An 18,010-nucleotide genomic window follows, 5' to 3' on the forward strand; every position below is an offset into this window, starting at 1 on the left:
TGAGGAAATAGCAAACTCAAAAGTTCCCTTTGGTAATTACAGCATACAATTTTTTTCTCAAGTACGGTAGAGTCCACTGGATGACATTCAAACAATACAATAAATAAGAAAAGCAAGTTGTTTAATGCAGCAGCTCTCTGTATTCTTAATATATAATTATTTGTATGCAATGCCAATTTATAAAATCTTGTAATTTGTAGTAGACATTCATATGTTTGCCTCTAAATATTAGCTTTATTCTCATGTACTAATAAACCTAAGACAGAACACAATCCCTCCACCTTATGGTGGTTGCATGAGTTGTCCAAGATCACCTAGTGAGTGACTGGTAGAGCAGCGACCAGAATTGGTTTTGCTAAGTCTCATCTTCACTCCTGGCTTCAACCCTATTAATTCCAGGGAAAGGGAGACAGCGGCTGCCATGCGCAGAAGAGCTAAGTTCCCATGCTGAACCTCTCTACCCCCTACACCTCCCTCCATCACCCCCGCCCCCCCCAAAGATGCCAACTAAACGCCACATGGGTGAGAAGGAGGCGCTGTGTTCCAAGGCCCGGGGAGGCAGGCGCTGTGCTCACCCGAGAACCAGCAGAGCACTGGTGAGAGGACAGACTCCGCTTACCAGCTGGCCTCCTCAGCCAGGACCGCCGGGCCCTGAAGGCGGTTTGATAGACAGAAGGCTGAGGCTGGCCAGGAAGGACCAGGGAACCTAGAGGCCGCACACAGGAGATGGGGGCTGCGGCGTGGACGGTGGCCCTTTAATCGTCTTGTTTTGCTTGGCGACTAGACGGGGAAAATGGAACGGCTTTCTGCTCTTCCTCCTTCCTTTTTTTTTTTTTTTAAATTTATTTATTTATTTATTTATTTATTTATTTATTTATTTATTTATTTATTTTTGGCTGTGTTGGGTCTCTGTTTCTGTGGGAGGGCTTTCTCCAGTTGCGGCGAGCGGGGGCCACTCTTCATCGCGGTGCGCGGGCCTCTCACTGTCGCGGCCTCTCTTGTTGCGGAGCACAGGCTCCAGACGCGCAGGCTCAGCAATTGTGGCTCACGGGCCCAGTTGCTCTGCGGCATGTGGGATCTTCCCAGACCAGGGCTCGAACCCGTGTCCCCTGCATTGGCAGGCAGACTCTCAACCACTGCGCCACCAGGGAAGCCCCCTCCTTCTTTTCCTAGTCCTCTTCCCTACTGTTCCTCATCTGATCTTTCTACTGGCCGCAGAACAGAAGTGGCCGTCTAACTTCTAAAAAGCATTTACAGGATTTAAATCATCAAAGAATGAAGTCTCTCTTCTACCCCTGTTCCCTATTTGCCTAGTCCTCACCTCCCAAATGGGTGACGACTCTTATGTTTCTTAATTATCCTAAAACAATATATAGAATTCTTATTCTCCTCCTTTTCTATACAAATGGTAGGACTCCATAAAGATTTTCTGAACCTTGCTTTTTCTCCATAACAATATTCTTAAGAGATATTGATATTGTTAAAATCGATCCATAAAGAGTGTCCTCATTCTTTTTCAGAGCTGTATGTGTGTGGATGTATCACAGCTGTTTAGGTTTTTCCTAATCTTTTGTGCTTATAATCAACGCTGAAATGGGCAACCTCATATATACATCATTTTGCATGTGTCAAAGTATATTGTCGGAAAATTCCTAGAAATGGAACTGCTAGTTCAAAAGAAGATATGCATTTATAATTTTAACAGATACTGCTAAACTACCCTGCATGGAGGTTATAAAAATTCATACTTCCACCCATAACATATGATATGCAACTTGTTTTAAAATTATTTGTTTTATTCACTGAAGACCCACAGTCTTTATCACCAACTCAAAAGCAAGGGGATTCAACATTTCATTTCTTGCTCTTAAATATAAAAAAAAGAAAGAAAGAATAAAAGCCAGTATAAATATAACAGCAAACTTTTTTACTGTGGGTTGTCTTGTCATTATGACATTCTTAAAAGCAAACAGGAGTAAAAATGTGAAAAATTCAAGATTATATAGAATAAACTGGTTTTAATAGTCAAAGTACACAGGGGACCCAGAAGTATGTAGCTTTCCTCTTCTTGTAAAGAATAATAAAATCTGTAACCGATTAGCATATCTAAAACGTAAGCTAAATAATACATAACTGTCCAAAGCCTTGACAGTTAGGGAGAAAAACCAAAGAGCATTTGAATCAGGTGTGAAATCAATGTGATAAAATATCAAAGGCTCACGCATGTGGCTTTCATGGGCAACACTGGTTGTGTTCTCAGTGAGAAACTAACCTGGGTCCAAGCTGGTCAGGACATTCCTTACGCTTTCTTGTCTCTGCCCTGGATGGGTCAGAGGTATTTTCTCCCATCCCACTCATCTTGAACACATATCAGCAACTGAAACAGAAAACAAGGAGAAAACAAGTGAAGAGAGCTGATGATCAACTTACCAACAATAAAAAAAGCTATGGCTTTAATCAGAAATTTGACAACAGTAATTAACACATTGTTTTGATTTATGTGCATGTATAATTCCCAGTGAAAAGGCATATATAATTTTTTTGTGTAACTGTGCTTAAGTTAAGCAAATGTAAAGGTAAACAACTAAAAAACAAACAAGCCTACCTCAATGGGCCCACTCTTTGAACAGGGCTTGTATTTCAACGGCACCCTGAACTATATACAATCTGCTAGTCTTGCGTTTCTGCGGCCAGCCTCCAGTTTCAGGAGCGATCTTGCACCATGTGGGAGCTACAGGTGCCATAAGGGGCTCCTCCCACTCTCTGTTTGGGGTTGGCCAATGTCAAGTCTGTGCTGCAATCACTCACCCATGAAGAACAGCCCCGGGAAGAGGCAGTGCCTCGCCACCAAGCTGAACGTTTCCAGATCCGACCAGGGCGCTCTGACACCCCTGTCCTGGCGAGCAAGGCCCCTCAAACACAGGATCTTCCCGCCTCCCTGGCATCTCCCTGGGGTCTCCTCCTGCATCGGCTGCTCACTGCTCCCTCCTCAGGGCCCCCTCTCCTGGCAGCTCCCTCCCTGGGCAGTGGCTTCCTCTCACATCCTGCCACCCCTGACCCTCCCTCCCTCCCTCAGCTGAGTCTAGCTGCTATCTCCCAAGGTCTTAAGATGCACTCAAAAGATCAGGAACATTACTGACCCTAATGGAGGAGGCCATTTTTGATAAAAATGGCCACCCCCCCCCAAAAGTATTAAAAAGTATAGTATTGAATATTACCAGAAAGCTCAGAAAGCTTCTCGACAGACAACTAAAATAAGTGACTGTTTTCCTTCAAGTCGTATATACTCAGTTTGGGTTTTAACATTAGCACCAGCATCATCTACTTTTACTTTTCCCAAAATATATATCTCATAATTGTAACTCTGCATGAAGGGACAGCGCTGACGCCTTTCAACAGGCGACTGGAGGGAAGCGAGGCGTGAAGCAGGAGCGCCCGGGCGCTGGTCCAAGCGCACTAAAGCCATTTGAGAAGGCTTTATGTTTTACTTGTATCTACCCACGTCTGGTTCACAAACCACTCCATTTGTAGCTTTAAAACATCATTATTGGGCTTCCCTGGTGGCGCAGTGGTTAAGAATGCCCCGCCAATGCAGGGGACACGGGTTCGAGCCCTGGTCTGGGAAGATCCCACATGCCGTGGAGCAGCTAAGCCCGTGCGCCACAACTACTGAGCCTGCGCTCTAGAGCCCGCGAGCCACAACTACTGAGCCCGTGAGCCACAACTACTGAGCCTGCGCTCTAGAGCCCGCGAGCCACAACTACTGAGCCTGCGCTCTAGAGCCCGCGAGCCACAACTACTGAGCCTGCGCTCTAGAGCCCGCGAGCCACAACTACTGAGCCTGCGCTCTAGAGCCCGCGAGCCACAACTACTGAAGCCCATGCACCTAGAGCCCGTGCTCCGCAACAAGAGAAGCCACCGCAATGAGAAGCCCGCGCACGGCAACAAAGACCCAACGCAGCCAAAAATAAAATAAGTAAATATTTTAAAAAAATCATTATTTTCCGCTTGAACTAAGTTATTTAAACGCCAACTTTCCCGTTTTATTTTTATGTGATGGTACCTTAAACACACTTCCTCAAAACCTAAAAATTTCAGCTTTTCAAACATTCTTGCTTGCTCTTCTGTGTCTGCCCCATATGTCCTCTTTTCTGAGCAACTTTCCTAGGCTATGGATGCCCAGGACACATTGCCAACCAACCTTTAAACCACCAAAGGGAAGAAAAAGGACTGGGGGGAGGGTGGTCTGCAGTCATTGGCCAAGCTGGGGACAGGCGGATGCCCTCTGCCAGCCGCAGCCATCAGGCTGGGGATGCCCTGTCTGAATCACTGCTCATCTCTCAGGGAAAAAAAGGACAGACTCTCAGACGGAGAAGAAAAGGAAAAAGTGAATTTAGTGCTGGAGCAGGGAGAGGAGGAGGCTGGGGAAGGTGGTGACAGGCAGTGGACGGCTCCTGCGTGCCTCCCTCCTGCCTGCCACGGGGCCAGAAGTAGATGTAATGTTACCGCAGACACGTGGATTTAAGCCCTGCTCCTGAGTGGATGAACCAAACAAATGACAGGACCCTCATCAGTGAGGTACTCAAAGAGAAGAACTGAGGGGCTCTAACCCAGACTGCTCTAACTGATGTTCTTAACGCCCTGTGGAGGCTTGGCTGGCAGCAAGTGCTAGTATTTCACGCCTGAGCGTGTGTGTGTGTGTGTGTGTGTGTGTGTGTGTGTGTGTGTGTGTGTGCGTGCACTAGGGGAGTCAATTTTTTTCCCACCCAAGTAACCCATAAGAACCAGAGACAGATAGATCTATGGCTTCCAGGGTGCATGTACACATAGAAAAATCATCGAAAATAAAATAAACGGGGGGGAGGGATAGACTGGGAGACTGGGATGGACATACACACACTACTATATATAAAATAGATAACTAATAAGGACCTGTTGTATAGCACAGGAAGCTCTACTCAATCCTCTGTAATGACCTATATGGGAAAAGAATCTAAAAAAGAGTGAATATAGGTATATGTATAACTGATTCACTCTGCTGTATACCTGAAACTAACACAACATTGTAAATCAACTATACTCCAATAAAAATTAATTAAAAAAATAAACTGTATAGATAGATGAGCTTTAATGGATTTTTGTAGATCAAAGTTAAATATTAATTTCCAGTGAAAAGGAAGGAGATGGAGAATACAGAAGGGCAGCATTGAAGGTTTAGACATTTTATTTTGTGAGCAGGTCTAAACTAATAGTTTCTTAAAAGGTCTGCATGTTTTCAACATTCACATGAAATTAACATTCTGGAGCATTTCACTCTGAATTCTGAAGAGTTCAATGTAAATCACAAAAACTGAAAATGACACAAGTAAACTCCTGGGTCACATCTGATGGGAAATGACAGTCATGGAGAACAAGCCAGTTTCTAGCAGATGCCAGGCGGAGTGGGGAGTGTGTGTGAAAGGACAAGACTGGAAAAGAAGTTCCACTTTGTCCATTCTTGTTATCTAGAACCAAACAATAGCCCTGCTTTCACTGTGACAGCACATCCTCCCTTACATCCTCTGATATCAACTTGTACGAACTAGACAGTTAGAGGAAAGATTTACAGCCACAAGAACTGATGTTTGATTTTCTTAAATTAGCAATATTCTGGGCGGGTACGTGTGTGAATAATGCCAGTTAAATCCTTAGCATAATGACAGAAGGCAAAACAAAATGTTAACCCTCAATACAGCTAAAAAATGCACTCTTCATGCATGAAATTCGCCGATGCAACTTACAAGGTAACAAAGCTGTTGCTCACAGTACAGCCTCATGCCATTAAAACTAGTTAATCATCCAGAATTTATGTAAATGATAATGTGCATTTTATCTTTTATCAGTACTGGCCATCTTCCAAACAAGGCCCGTAAGGCTGTCAGATTTTTTTATATGCTGAACAAATTCAATTAAAGAACAAATAAGGATAATACTGTTGCTGAACTCCAAACATAATAAGTGATCAAACATCAGATCTCTATTGCCAGTTTCAAGAAGTATTTTTAAAAAGTTAGGCCTGCTCTGAAATTCCTCACTTTGAGATGAAATTTATAATGAAATGACATACAAAGCTGTTGGAACAACTTTTCTTATCAACACCTACGTGAGGAGGAGCTGCCTGATAAATCATCCAGCTCTTGATATGAGACCAGAAAGGCTTCTATACTTTCTAAGGCCTTCCAGAACTCTCTTTACAAGAGACAGATGACACTCTTGTGTACTCTGTGGTCTGATTCTTCACAAACTTTGCAAGACTAAGAAATACTCAAGTAATATTAAAAGTGTACATACATCTTCACTTAAGCACTTTTCCATTTCTGTTCTATTAAATTATGAAAGGATAATCTTTTAGGGTCCTCCATCGCTCCGAAGTCCACCTCAAAAGTTAGATGCATGCGTTATTTCTATATCACAAGTAAAAACATCTGTTCATTCTAAACTGGAAACAATTTCTCCCTCAGGGTATACTGTGTTTCAGGAGGATCCCTTCATGTTACAGAAGCAAAATTTCTTATCAGACTCTGATAAGTCTAAAAAAACACAGAATCTAATTTTAAAATGTATACAATGTGCTTTCAGGATGTAGATGCCCGAGAAAGGTAGAAAATAGGGAGTGGGCCAATCCTTGGACGTCAGTTAGAGGATACAGCAGTGAAGACAGGGGAGGGGAAAAACCACTTTCTAAACAGTGTCAACTAAACAAAATTACCCAAAGCAAACAATGTTTTGGCAAGACCCCAACTCTTGGCAAGAGTTAAAAAAATCTTCCACGCAGTAAGTATACAGATTATATGCAAGGATGTATCGTTGATTCATCCAAACAAGCAAACAAAGAAAGCATCACACATACAAACACAACATAAGCAGAACTATGAAGATTTACTGAATGCAGGGATGAGAGCACACAGAAAAATCAAACTTTTTCTTCCCACTGGCAAAACAAGTAATGCATTAACACAGTGATAGAAGAGGCTATTCAATATCTCAAAAATAAATTTTAGTTAGTAAAATGATATATTATTTTCCCCAAAGTGTTACTTTTTACTGGATCATAGAAACACTTTTAACTTCATCTTTACATATTATTTTGTTCCTTGCTTTTCATACAATAAAATTTTAGTTTACCCCACACATTACAGTGTGTATTTACAGAGTGAGACTCATAAAACTGCACATTAATTCATACAGTAAGTTGCAAAGTTTTAGGAGATTCCCTTCATACACATCCAGAATAAAGGGCATCTTATCGGAAACAAATTCTCAGTTATACTTCACTACTTTTGAGCAACTTACTGTACACGTGATTTTTAAAATTAACTTCAATAATTCAAACACATACTATTATTAGGAGATGATTTTTCCAAAATAAAACACTAACAGTTTCCAGTTGGATACAGGATTTCAGAAAACACCACAGACCACAACTACATCTCTTCTTCTCCAAGTAAAATGGCTTCAACACCTACCTTCTCTCATGCTGTTTCTCACTCCACGGGAACATAATAACTGTGTAGAGACAAATGTTTAAGCTAAAAATTCCTTCCTTTTCAATATGCCCCACTCTCAGATTTACTTTTGTATAATGGCCTTAAAGTGGTATATTAGACAGTAACTAGAAGACATATTCCATTTTCTGACTGAAAGCCAATAATCCTCATGAATTTTTTAGCTAAAAGACACTTCAAGATGCCATTGGGAAGACTGTAATAAACACATTAGGCTGCAAATGGGCGGCAGCCGCTCTTTAACACATGCTGCAATAATCAAATAAATGGCTAAATTCATTTTCGCTGGTTACACAAATATTTTGCTGTAACATTTCCATAATCTCCATCTCTCCTAAAGAAGGAAAAATCCTCTCTGAAAGTCTTATCTTAGCAAAATTCGGTGCAGGATATGTCAGTAGCAGAGAGCTGTTCTAAACTATCATTACCAACGGGGCGGGGGTGGGGGGGAGAGAACGTCTACTCTGACATCAGTGGCATAAGATGGTTTCCACTTTCTGAATTCTCACAGGCTAAGTTCCTTAATATAGCCAGTCACTGGGCTGCTTCTGCACCCAGCGACGTCAGCCCGTGCTAATACAGCCAGGAATAGCAAGACTAGGTTTTAACAAGGCCTCAGATGAGGAAACACCAGGGGAAGAACTGCATTCCTTGCATAATGTAAGCACTTCTCGCCCCTTCAAGTAGGGTGTACTTAGTCCCTATTTAATATTTGGAAAACCAGTTTTCACCAAAGGCTTGGGATTCTGGAAAGAAGTCATCAAACTAAGAACCACAACGTAGTACTTGTGTTAGTTAGAGTTTCATAACTTGTCCAGGTTAAACTCAATTTTCTTTCTTAATTCTGAAACCCATTTTAAACTTCTTTGAGACTTCAAAAAAACCTTCCTAATTTATGAGAAAACTTACAGAAATGGACAGGGCAAGACAGTCTATACCCACATAAAAAGTATTTTTGATTATTCCAGTTGTAAAAAGTTTTAAAATAAATAAATGAGAATCTTCTCCCACAGTATAATATGTTGTTTGCTTTTGTTTTTTTTTGCTAACACTTACTGAGTACTTACTAAGCGTTAAGCACTTTTCTTGTTTAAAAACCTACATTTTAATGTTTTTTATATATGTGCACGTACACATACGCACACTCTCTCCCTCTCTCTCTCTCTCTCACACACACACACCCACACACACACGCACACCCTCACTCCTTACAGATTATCTAACCTCTCTGACCTGTTTCCATAAGTAATTTGCTCAAATTGCTCAGATAATAAATGACAGGTCAGGAGTCACGCTCGAGTGTAATCATAACAGCTATCATTTACTGAATGCTTACCATCTTGGCAGGTATTCTCTAGGTACTTTACACATAGGTAGACCTTTAGTTCCCATAACAATCTATGATTATCACCATTTTACAGATGAGGAAGCTGAGGTACAGAAGAGCTACAGTAAACTTGACTGAGGCCACATCGTTAGGAAGTTTTAGAGCTCATAAGTGAATCCAAATAGCTCCTCAATTCTTAACCACTGCAACGTGAGCATTGAGGCTCCTATTCTTTAATTACTTTCACTGAAGTGAGAAATGTAAACTTATGTAAATTATAGAAAGCAGTATATTTTAACTTAATTTGATAAACACTGAATATGTAATTTGAAAGTACTTTTTGCCAAAAATATAGTAGTTTCATTGTAAAATGCAAAATACTATTAAAAAATGTCTAGAATCATTCATCTATCCGTTCAATAAATAATTAATGCATCAGGCACTGTTGTAGACATGGATAGAGCCAGGAACAAAACAGACAAAGCCCCTGTCCTGCTGAAGCTCATGTTCTACTGCAGAAAGGAAATCCTGCCTCAGCTCATAAGCAACTATTCCCTGAGGAAAAATGAAGCATTACCATTATTACTGAATTTATTATGAAGTTACTGAAGTAATAAAACCAGCTAGGAATTTTCTCTGGCACACCAAGAACGCTGAGTTTCATTCAAAATAGTAAAAGCCTTCTTTTCCTACAGAATCAGAAGTAGTAATTGGTTAATTTTAAAAGCCAGTTATCAAGAGCAATTACAGAAAATGATACCTACTAGTTAAATCATTTCGTTTTAACTTTAAACATAATATATTTGAGTATCAGTCTCCATTGGGGTTTCATATTGTCCTTCTCACATAAATCAGACCTATCATTAAGGCACTGTCTACTATTTCCAATTTTTGTTTATTTAAAATAGAGCTAGGGGCTTCCCTGGTGGCGCAGTGGTTAAGAATCCGCCTGCCAATGCAGGGGACACGGGTTTGAGCCCTGGTCCGGGAAGATCCCACATGCCGCGGAGCAACTAAGCCCGCGAGCCACAACTACTGAAGCCCGCGCGCCTAGAGCCTGTGCTCTGCAACAGGAGAAGCCACTGCAATGAGAAGCCCGCGCACCGCAATGAAGAGTAGCCCCCGTTCGCTGCAACTACAGAAAGTTCGCGGGCAGCAACGAAGACCCAACACAGCCAAAGATAAAAAATAAATTAAAAGAAATAAAATAAAATAAGATAGAGCTAGAACTCATAGACACTTAGAGTTCTTATAAGTGCTCATGAGGTATCGATTTTCATTATTTTTTCCCAGTCTTTTATAGATGTGTTGCGTATACCTATTTGGAAGCAATTTTGGCCCATCTGACTGAGTTTTTCAAAGCATTCATCTTAGTTTTTATAGAAACATATGTACCTTTTCACACTCACAATCAGTTACATAATATTTAATAAAATTATGTGATTACAATAACAAGCGCAACGAGCATAAACCAGTCTGGACAAGGAGCCGGCTCTGGGTAGGCACGCAGCGTGCCTGCTGTGCAGAGGTGTGGGGTGGGCACTGCCCACCAGCCTGGGGCACTTGGAGCCTAGCGTTCCTGTGGCTTACAGAGGGAAATGCAGATCACGTGGTCGTTCCAGCCTTTCAGCCCCAATGAAAGTTGATTATGAAAATGAGAATTTATGCAAAGCTAACCTGAAGGCATAGATCATGAAATCCTCCAATAAGTTTAACTGAATATGTATTACATGCCATGCATGGTTCTAGGAACCGGGGGATACAGCAACGAACGAAACAGACCAAGTCTTTTGTCCATAAGAGAAACAGTGCAACAAATAAAATTTACCATATCAGGTAGTGATCAGAGCTATAAAAAATATATATATATACATATATATATATATATATATGTATATATATAGGTAAGGCTAGGGCTAGGATAGTACAACGTGTCAATAGATGGGGGTGAGGAGTGCCATTTTACCTAGGTGGTCAGGAAAGTTCTCTCTTGACAGAGTGACACCTTTCTAACAGAACTCTAAGATCCATAATAGAATGTCTTTATTATGCAACCATTAAAACAAAATTCAGGAAAAGTCATACAACGCAATGGCTAAGAGCACATCCTCTGGTGTCAACTCAGGTTTGGAATGCCCGGAATACCACATAGTAGTTGTGCTAATTATGCTAATTAACCCCATTGGACCTAAGTTTCCTCATTTCTAAAACTGTAGAAATACTAATACATACTTTTATAAGTTTGTTGAGAGCATGAAATGTAAAGGGCATAGAACAATGACTGGCATCTAGTAAGGGCTTATTTAATAAATGTAAGATATTATTATAGGTTGAATTTACTACCATGTAAATGCTTATGAAACAATCTAAGCTGATGGTGAATTACAGTTAGAGAAAAATTAATTTATAGAAAAAAATTAGAAGAAAATTCACCAATGTATTAGCAGTTAAATTGTTTCAACAAGTACTGTGGGTATAATTTAATGTTTGCATTTTCCAAATTTCCTTTCATTAACGCATCAGATTTTGATGAGTTTACCAAAAGGCAGAAAGAAGGAAAGGGAGAGGAAGGAAGGGAGGGAGGGAAGGAGACCCGGCCGTGCCACTGGAAAAAAACAAAAACAACAAGCAAACCAGAGATTCTTTTAAATAACCAGGCTCTCCAGGATGCATATTAAAACATACAAATTGTTAACGTGCTCATTTTCAGGAAGCCTATTGCATATAAAATGAGGTAAAGCTACTCTATGGTAAGTGGCACGAAAAATGCCTAAAGTGAATAAAATAAGAAATTGGACCCCCTTTTACAGGTAAGTATTTGCAATGAAATTTAAAGTATAAATTTATTTCCTTTTGCCAATCAAAGGATATTCTGTAACGGTATTCTATAACTACTGAAACTCTATTACAACCAAATTATATTTCTCCAAATCTACCCCAAGTTCTTCTAAATAAGAAAGGTGGAGGCTCTTGGTCATTCTGGACTCATTACTGTATCCTAGTCTTAACTTTTGTAACTTTCTCATGTTTTCTCTCCCACAGATGCGACTCTTCTACAGCAAGAACAATGTCCAAATCACAAGAGCCTTCCAGCAAAGGTTACTCAAATCGCTCTTCCTCAGGAAAATCTTCTCTTTCAAGTTCAGCTGAAAAACCATCTTCTTTATGCAGGCCTCGTGGATTCCACTAGGAAGAATTAGAGGTTCCCTTCTACTTGTTCCCTGGCCCATAGGGCATGCGATTAAGATAACGCTTCTTTCTCCTGCATCCTCAGTTGCCTCCTTCCCAGTGAGGGTCCAGGGCATTCTCCTGATGGACCAGGTGGGCCCACACTGCTGTCCCCCACGTCAGGTTCTGGGCGCCAGAGATGCCACGGAAGACACTCTCTTTCCTTTTCTCATTCACCCTCATTTCACTCCAAGCTTTCCTATGCGTTCTTTGTCTCCAGTCAAACAGAAGACAAAGCAGGGGCAAAACTTTTAAGCATGTCCCAGGGACAACGTTTGGGACCCAAATGAAATGTCTGTGGTTAGAGAAGAAAAAAGGATCACAGTTATACAGCTCCTTGGGGCAGTTTAAATTATGTCTCGCATATAAGAAGTCTTTTTCTGGAATACTTTGTTATGCTCTTTCTCTAGTCTCTTCCACAGAAGTGGAAAGTGAGCAAGGAGGAAAAACCTTGGTTTGGTGGGAGGACCTCTGATTCATTTTTTCACCATACAAATTCTGACAAACTTTCTTTTCGTCAGATCGTTACGATAACTCCAAACAGTATTTGCTATGAGGCAATGGTTGCCATCAAAAATAGAAAAAGGCAGCTCTGGATCAACAGGCCTCCCTTCCCCCAATTTGTTCTTACAAAAATAAGCCAAATTAGGCATTTTTATTTGCAAATAACACATACCTACAGAATGATTTACTGAGAATTACTAGAATTTAGAAAGCTATTTACAAGAATTCATTATTTGAAAAGAATTTAAAAATTACCTTGGCACCTGAACTTATAAGTCAAAACACTTACTTTAACCATTTTCTTCACTCTCAAACATTGGATTTTGGTAATTATCGAAACTAACCATACTTGAGTTTAGGAGAGATTTGTACTTCAGCTTAAGTTTCAAACTTGGAACACATAAACAGCTCTCAGTAGAAGTGCAATCATATTGTTAGTATTGCGATTGTACAACGGAGCCCAATCCTCTGACCTCAGGATCGGGGCATGGAGAATTAGGGAGCCCTCTCGATTTGCCAGATTTTGTAAGAGCAGAGCTTTCCTGGAGAGCTGTCAATGGAGAGCTTTCTCCTTCCCGCTCCAGATGCAGTTACTGCATTTTGGGGAACTAAAGTTATAACAGGACTCAAGAATGGAGCTTCTTCTAATTACCCTTTGGGTAGTTAATACAGATTTAAACCCAAATGAGCTTAAAGGGCGTTAAAAATAATAATTTAGGGCTTCCCTGGTGGCGCAGTGGTTGAGAATCTGCCTGCCAATGCAGGGGACACGGGTTCGAGCCCTGGTCTGGGAAGAGCCCACATGCCGCGGAGCAACTGGGCCCGTGAGCCACAACTACTGAGCCTGCGTGTCTGGAGCCTGTGCTCCTTAACAAGAGAGGCCGCGATAGTGAGAGGCCCGCGCACCGCGATGAAGAGTGGCCCCCACTCACCGCAACTAGAGAAAGCCCTCACACAGAAACGAAGACCCAACACAGCAAAAATAAATAAATAAATAAATTTATTAAAAAGAAATAATAATTTAATGGACTAGATCAGGGTGGTCTCAAACAGGCATTGAAAAGATTAAAACAACTTCCTCCTATTGGAGAATGTGTCCTTCTGTACCTTTTTTTTTCAATTAGTCCTAAAAATGTGTTTGCACTGAGAGAGTAAAAGAATCATTGTTTTTGTAAAACCTACAGCTATGGATAAAGATCTGTGAGGCTGCTGCACCTTATTTAACCATAACTGGCAAGTTAATAAGCATGAAATGAAAACTTTAAAGAAATTAAGGTAATTGCTTGACACCTCAGATACAGGTAACTGTATTATATTCCTTTTGCCTGGTATCGGGGAAAAAAAGAGAATTCATTAAGCTGAAACTCAAACCCTGGCTCCAGTTAGGATAAATGATGTAGAAAAAACTAAGCTCTCAGAGAAATCGCAACACATTATATATGTATGTTCATAACACAGGCATATGACTTCTTTAGTTTGGTGTTTTAAGGCAACGTTTCGAAATCCAGAGTAATGCCTATTACTTAGGGCAAAAACATATTTGGGCCCCGGACAATTAAATTTTATATAAGGTTAAGTTTCTAATTAATAAAGATCTCTTCTTGGTATTAAAAATATAACCTAAATTATAGGGTTTTAATTTAAAAATCTATTTGCATTTCTTTCCTTCTGATGTTCAACTGCGCTGATAATTATTGAGTAGCCGCCGAGAGCAAATTACTGGGCTCTCTGGACACTGTAATACAATCACGGAGTAAGAAACAGAACTTAATCTCAAGAAATCAAAGATTTAGGAAGAAGAAACAAGTATGGAGTAAACTAACGCGGAATCCAGCACGCACGAAAAATACAAAGTGCTCGCGAGGAGAAATCACTTCTTGTCGTGGGGAGCCTCGGCGAAGGTCTGACGAATGGCCGAGTTGGGTTTTGAAGAAGGGGTACTACATTTCAAAGGGAAGCTGGGGTGGTGGTGAGGGTGTCCGAGGACCCCAGGGTGCCAAAGCGGTGCGCTTAATAGAGAGCACGGTCGGGCCAGAGATGCCGGGTGACCGCACGGCCATGTGACTCGACAGCTGGGGGGCTCTGGGTCTTTCCATCCTCACCCAGTCTCTTCTCCCCCCAGGATGCTGTCAGGCCCTGCTTATGGTGCTGGCTGCGCCCTACCTCCCCCAGTGCCACCCGGGAGCTGTGGGAAACGCACCCTCCGGCTCCACCCAGCCGGCCTGAAGGACGCACCCTGGCGGCGGGCGGGGTCTAACAAGCCCGGACGCTGAGGCCTGCTGAGCTCCGCCAACCACTGCCATCAGCTGCAGGGAGAAAGTTTCTTGCCCCATCGGTGACCTGAAATCTGACTAACTCATAGTATTAATAATCTGCTCTGAAAAAAAAGGAAAGGGAGAGGTAAGGCAGAGTACATTTTATTCACTGAATTCACGCGTATTCACCACGTATTTAGTAAGCATCTACTTTGGAGCGTCAGAATATAGAAAACCCTAAATGCTAGAATGAGTAGCAGTCCCTGTTGACTTACTAAACCACAGGCACAGTGGAAAGGTCTCAGCCAGAGGTGGTCAGACCACAGTTAGGGCAGCGGTACACACCACAGGTTTGGAAGCGTAGGGAGGAGGGGCTGAAGGCTTGCTAACCGGATACTACAAAAGGCCACCTATGGTACAGCTGCATTTATAGGAAACATCCAGAATAAGCAAATCCACAGAAACAGAAAGCAGATTAGTGGTTGCCAGGGGCTAAGGGGAAAGGCAGAGGGGGAGTGACTGCTAAGGAGCACGGGGTTTCTTTTCGGGTTGATGAAAATGTTCTGAAACTAGATAGTGGTGATGGCTGCACAACTGGTGAATAAACTTAAAAACCACTGAACCAGACACTTTCAAAGGGTGAGTCTTACGTTACATGAATTGTATCTCAATAAAGCAGTTACTAAAAACAAAAAACCAGAAGACGACAACAAGCCCCACAGGCTACTAGGCCTGATACTGAAAACCTGCGGAGTCGTGGAACAGGTCAATGGATGGTTTACAAATATTTAGGAAACAAACTGGCGACCATTACGAGCAAGAGTGACTTCTCTAATGATTCACCCCACGTGAACTGTTCTCCTTCTTTCTGCTAAAGAGATACGAGCAAGAATTTTGTTTTTTAAAGTTTTATTATTTTTTCTTAATAAAAGTAATGCATGCTCGTAGTAGAAAATTTAGAATATGAAATGCTAAAGAATAAATTGCATGTATTCCTACCACACAGAGAATAACCATTAAATTAAAAAAATTTCTGCTCAGCATTGGGAGTTTCGGATTGACATGTACACACTGCTCTATTTAAAACGGATAACCAACAAGGACCTACTGTATGGCACAGGGAACTCTGCTCAATATTCTGTAATAACCTATATACGAAAAGAACTGGAAAAAGAATAGATACATGTATATGTATAACTGAATCACTTTGCTGTACACCTGAAACTAACACAACATTGTTAATCAACTATACTCCAATATAAAATAAAAATTTTTAAAAAATGTACTGTGTGTGTCTGTGTGTGTGTGCCACAAACTGCAGGTACAATTTTATAGATGCCCTTATTATTTCTAAGATTTTTCCATGGTATTAAATACGTCTATATAAACATAATTTTTAATGGCTCTACGATATTCCGTCATATTAAAGTACAATAATATATTTAACCATTTTCTATAATCATTTAGTTTGCTTCCATTTTTTAACACCATAAATAACACTGTGATGAATATCTTTTATATAAGTACTGATCCACATATCTGATTAATAATAATCAACAGTCAATACAATAGAGTCTCAGAAATGTAAGTACCGGATCAAACGGTGTGACCATATTTAAAGCTGTTATATTTACTGTCAAATTATTTTCCAAAAAGGCTGTACTAATTTCTAACCACCTCAGCAGGGTATGTGAGGTCCCATCTTACCAGAATTCACAATAGTAATGAATATTATGATTTTTAAAAATGCTTTGCAAATTTGAAGACTATGGCACGACATTATTTTCTAATTTAAACTGATTACCAATAATTGAGTATTTTTCGAATGTTTTATAAGCATTTCACGTTTACTCTGATGAAAGAATGTGGAGTCGGGGATCTGGCACACACACAGCATATTCAGGCTGGTGAGGCATCGGAGTCACTGCTAGTGTAGAGATGAAAGCAGATGTGGCTCATAATGAATCACCTGAGGAACTTTTTAAAAACATGGCTTTCCAGGCTCCACCCCAGACCAACGAAATGAGAACCCCCCCTGCAGAACGACCCCAGGCGATCAGCTGAAGCCTGCCCAGCACCGACTGGAAAGGAAGAGGAGCACTTACACCTACTGGGCTGGGAGACAATGGCGAGTTAGTCTAGGCTGGTGGAATAACATTCCGGGTGTTAGTTAACTGGTTATTACAAACGAAGAGAGGTTCTCCAGTCTAGTTTATTTTTTTAATCAATGACTCGGGGAAAAAAAAAAAACCTGTTTATCAGATAGGCAGGTGACACAAAGCATACCTATCATGTTTGATAATAAGAGTACTTTTCTGAAAATCTTAACATTAGCAGACTAGAATAAAAGGTCCGAACCAGCGCAACGACATTATTTACTCAATATCTTTGTATTATTAAAACAATGTGAACACCTACAAAAACACAATTAAGAAAAAGGAAAGGAAAATCCCTCACAATCTTCCTATTTTAATGTGTTCAGTATTTGAACTGGGGCAGAGATGAAACTTCTCTCACATTTGGTCACCATCTAAATAGCTTTCTTTTTCTGTCTTGTGTTTCTTCCCAAATACAACCCACAGCAGTTCTACTCCATGCTACCGGTCTTCCTGCGCCTCTCAAGTCTTACTCTGTAGTAAGAAATCCGCCCACCTCCTTAACCCCGTAACAGTGTAAGGCGCCTTTCTGGTCCCTCGTGACAGGCCCTCCCCACGGTCCATTCCAGGAGACGCCGTCTGCCCTCTCGTCACACATGTCCCAGGAAGAGGAGGGCGTGGGACCCCCTCTGCCTTCCTCGGAGCTGCCACTAGGCCGCTGCCCCATCACAAGGCTGGCCTTGAATCAAAATCTCCGCTCCTTGGAAACCCATGTCTTAAAGCACCCTCTTATCCACGATCCGGTCTGAGATGCACCAGTGTGCCACTTAATCTTCCACCTTGACTGAAAATATTGGTATTTGATTAGTTCTTCCTCTCTAGCCCACATCTGGCCGCCACCCGGAGTGATCTCACAATCTGTGTGACATCCTCACAGGCCCTCCTGTCTCAACTCCAACAGAGGTCACCTCCACTGCACTTCGGCCACTGCCCCTACGATCACTCCCGAACCTTGCTGTCACCCAGAACTGGGGCCCCCGAAAGCCACTGCCGGCC

The 18,010-nt window shown here is 41.3% G+C and overlaps 1 protein-coding gene across 10 annotated transcripts in view; it reads right to left on the reverse strand.

Annotated features, from left to right (window-relative positions):
• Positions 1-18,010, reverse strand: part of NCOA2 (nuclear receptor coactivator 2) — a 266,722-nt gene that overhangs the window by 92,984 nt on the left and 155,728 nt on the right. For all 10 annotated transcript variants that reach the window (XR_014255636.1, XM_082433594.1, XM_082433601.1 and 7 more), the window contains one exon: positions 2,273-2,377. Coding sequence is in view for 9 of the 10 variants with exons in the window: in XM_082433594.1 (XP_082289720.1) it covers positions 2,273-2,358 (86 nt within the window). In the remaining variant the exon portion in view is untranslated. The remainder of the gene's footprint in view (positions 1-2,272; positions 2,378-18,010) is intronic.

Source organism: Balaenoptera physalus, assembly GCF_965194825.1.
Source record: "Balaenoptera physalus genome assembly, chromosome: 17".
Taxonomy (NCBI): domain Eukaryota; kingdom Metazoa; phylum Chordata; class Mammalia; order Artiodactyla; family Balaenopteridae; genus Balaenoptera; species Balaenoptera physalus.